Source organism: Gigantopelta aegis, unplaced genomic scaffold, assembly GCF_016097555.1.
Source record: "Gigantopelta aegis isolate Gae_Host unplaced genomic scaffold, Gae_host_genome ctg10247_pilon_pilon, whole genome shotgun sequence".
In the NCBI taxonomy this organism is placed as follows: Eukaryota; Metazoa; Mollusca; class Gastropoda; order Neomphalida; family Peltospiridae; genus Gigantopelta; species Gigantopelta aegis.
This window is the reverse complement of record NW_024532275.1, coordinates 735-3,034: the sequence shown is the minus strand read 5'-3', so window position 1 is coordinate 3,034 and position 2,300 is coordinate 735. Positions and strand designations below refer to the sequence as shown.

The following is a 2,300-nucleotide window of genomic DNA, read 5'->3' as shown; positions in this document are numbered from 1 at the left end:
CCTACGCCTATGGACCCCGGCTCCCGGCATCTCACCCCCCCCCCCACCCCCACCACCACCACCACCACCACCACCCACCGTGTCCAATCGCAGTTCAGTTCAATCTTGACAGCCTACTAGTTGTTTGCTTATGTCACACCAAAAGTAGTTCTCAAAACGTCCTACCCCGTCCTAAAAAAAATAGTAAAACGGGCTGTGGTCGGGGTAGAACGTGTAACTTTGGCCAAATAATGTCTAAAATACGATGCTAGTTCGTTCATAAACAGTCCCAATACGTCCATCTCGTCTTTATCCCGGCCGCAGTCCGTTGGTATCAAGTTCAGATCGGGTAAAATTGCCCGTTCACCTCATGCGGACGTTTCCAGGCAGTCCAAGCCCGTCCGTAGTCAGTTTAAACCCGTTCTGAACTAGTTCTACCTCGTTCCCAATACGTCAAAACCCGTTCTAACTAGTTCTTAACTCGACCACCTCGTTCCCAGACAGTTCACCTAGTTCTCACCACGTACTCATTTCGTCCCTAGCTGGGTTTCGGAGACGGATGAAGTTGTCAAGGCACACACAAGCTTCAACGATGGTCTGTACAGTCACTGGCATCTGTTGCATTGTTGACAAGAGAACTCTCCATCTCTGGGCCATAATACCAAAGGCATTTTCGACCACACGTCTGGCTCTAGAGATCCTGTAGTTCGCAATCATTTCTTCTCTTGTCAGTTGATGGCCTGAATATGGCTTCATGAGGTATGTGCGGAGGCCAAAAGCGTCATCTCCCAGCAGGAAATAGGGAAAGTCCTGGACATCATTTGGCAAGGGGGAAGGTGGAGGGAGTCCAATGAAGCCATCTTCTAAGCATTCTTTCAGTTCTGACTGGTTGTAGATCTGGGCATCAGACTGGCTTCCAAAACCACCAACATCTATCCACATGAATTTGTAATCAGCATCTACCACGGCCATTAGGACGACTGAAAAGAAGCCTTTGTAGTTGTGGTACATGGCTCCAGTCTTGGGAGGCTTTCTGATGGCAACACGTTTCCCATCCAGGGCTCCATAGGCATGTGGGACATTCCAGCGCATCAGGAACTCCTCAGCAACTTCTTCCCATGTGCCTCTGTCAACAGGGCATACGATGACTTCATTATTGAGCTCCATCACCAAGGCATCACAGAGACTTCTTTCACCAACAAGCAAATGTGTTTTCCTTTCTGGCTACCCGGAATTCATATTGCAGGGTGGCATAGGAATCTCCTGTTGCCAGATGACGCAGTGTGATGGCAAGCTTCATCCCTGGTTCCAGAGCCTTTCTGTAGTTGGTGTCTTCTTTTTCTATGAAGGGGGTGATGCCTTCAAGAAGTTCGTCAAACATGGGTGGGGTGATTCTCAAGAAGTTGTAGAAGGACTCTTGATCATCCAGGCGGAGCTCCTTCATCAGCTGATGATAATGATCCACGGCTATTCTCCTCTCAGGTTTCAGCCACTTCCTCACCCAACAGGTTCTTGGTCTTCTTCTTCTTTCTTGCTCTACCATCTCATTGTACTCTTGCTCTCCTTCCAACCAAAATTGCATGAAACCAACATTCAACATGTTAAGGGCTGCAAAGTTATCCATGGTTCTGGGCAAAAAACGTGAAAATCTTCAAGTCAGGAACAGATGTGCACTGCCAGAAATATCGAGCCCAAATGATGAACCAGTCAAGGTCAAGGTCAAAGGGTTTTACGTGCACGTTCAGAGCAAGCTGTTGTAGCGCACGCCTGTCGTGGGCACAGGTGCCAGCTTTGGCCGGCCTCTCTGTCCAAGACAGGAAAGGGGGGGGGGGGGGGAAGGAGGGACCCGTCTGCACTGGCAGGTGCAAGGGAGCACCAGCAGTCCGATTGAATCGGTAGCAGGTGGATGGGTTTGGGGGTGCTATGGAATTTTGAGTGGAGCGATTTAACCAAAGAGAAAAGGTGCGCAGTTTTGTTGAGTAATTTGGCGCAATTTTGAACGGTCGGTCGAAAGGTAAAAGTTTGAGCTAATATAGGTTTTGGAATTCGAGTGTAACTCGTTAGTGGTTCGACGAGTAGCTCGTTATTTATAGACCTTCATCCTGATGATGCGCTGGTTGTCTCCCTAGGCTGTCCATAGGGTCCTCAGAAGGACCTGACCTATTCAGTTCGTGGCATGACAGCCCAGAGGAGACTCGTGCAATTTGTGTAGACACTGGTAGGCAAGGCAATTTGTTCCGGGGTGGTCGAAGCGCAGGTGTTTTGATTGTGGTCTTCAAATTTGCTCCTCAGTGACACCAAGTACATTCCAGCAGCGAGTA

At 49.1% G+C, this 2,300-nt stretch overlaps 1 protein-coding gene across 1 annotated transcript; it reads right to left on the bottom strand.

Annotated features, from left to right (window-relative positions):
- Positions 1 to 495: 495 nt before the first annotated feature.
- On the bottom strand, positions 496 to 1,146 carry LOC121390865 (putative nuclease HARBI1). The gene has a single exon (XM_041522737.1). It carries the CDS (start codon positions 1,144 to 1,146, stop codon positions 496 to 498), a length of 651 nt encoding a protein of 216 aa, XP_041378671.1.
- Between the last annotated feature and the right edge of the window lie 1,154 nt (positions 1,147 to 2,300).

Excerpts from the sequence above, each read along its gene's own strand:
- LOC121390865 (XM_041522737.1), bottom strand. The coding sequence starts at position 1,146 with ATGGAGCTCAATAATGAAGTCATCGTATGCCCTGTTGACAGAGGCACA.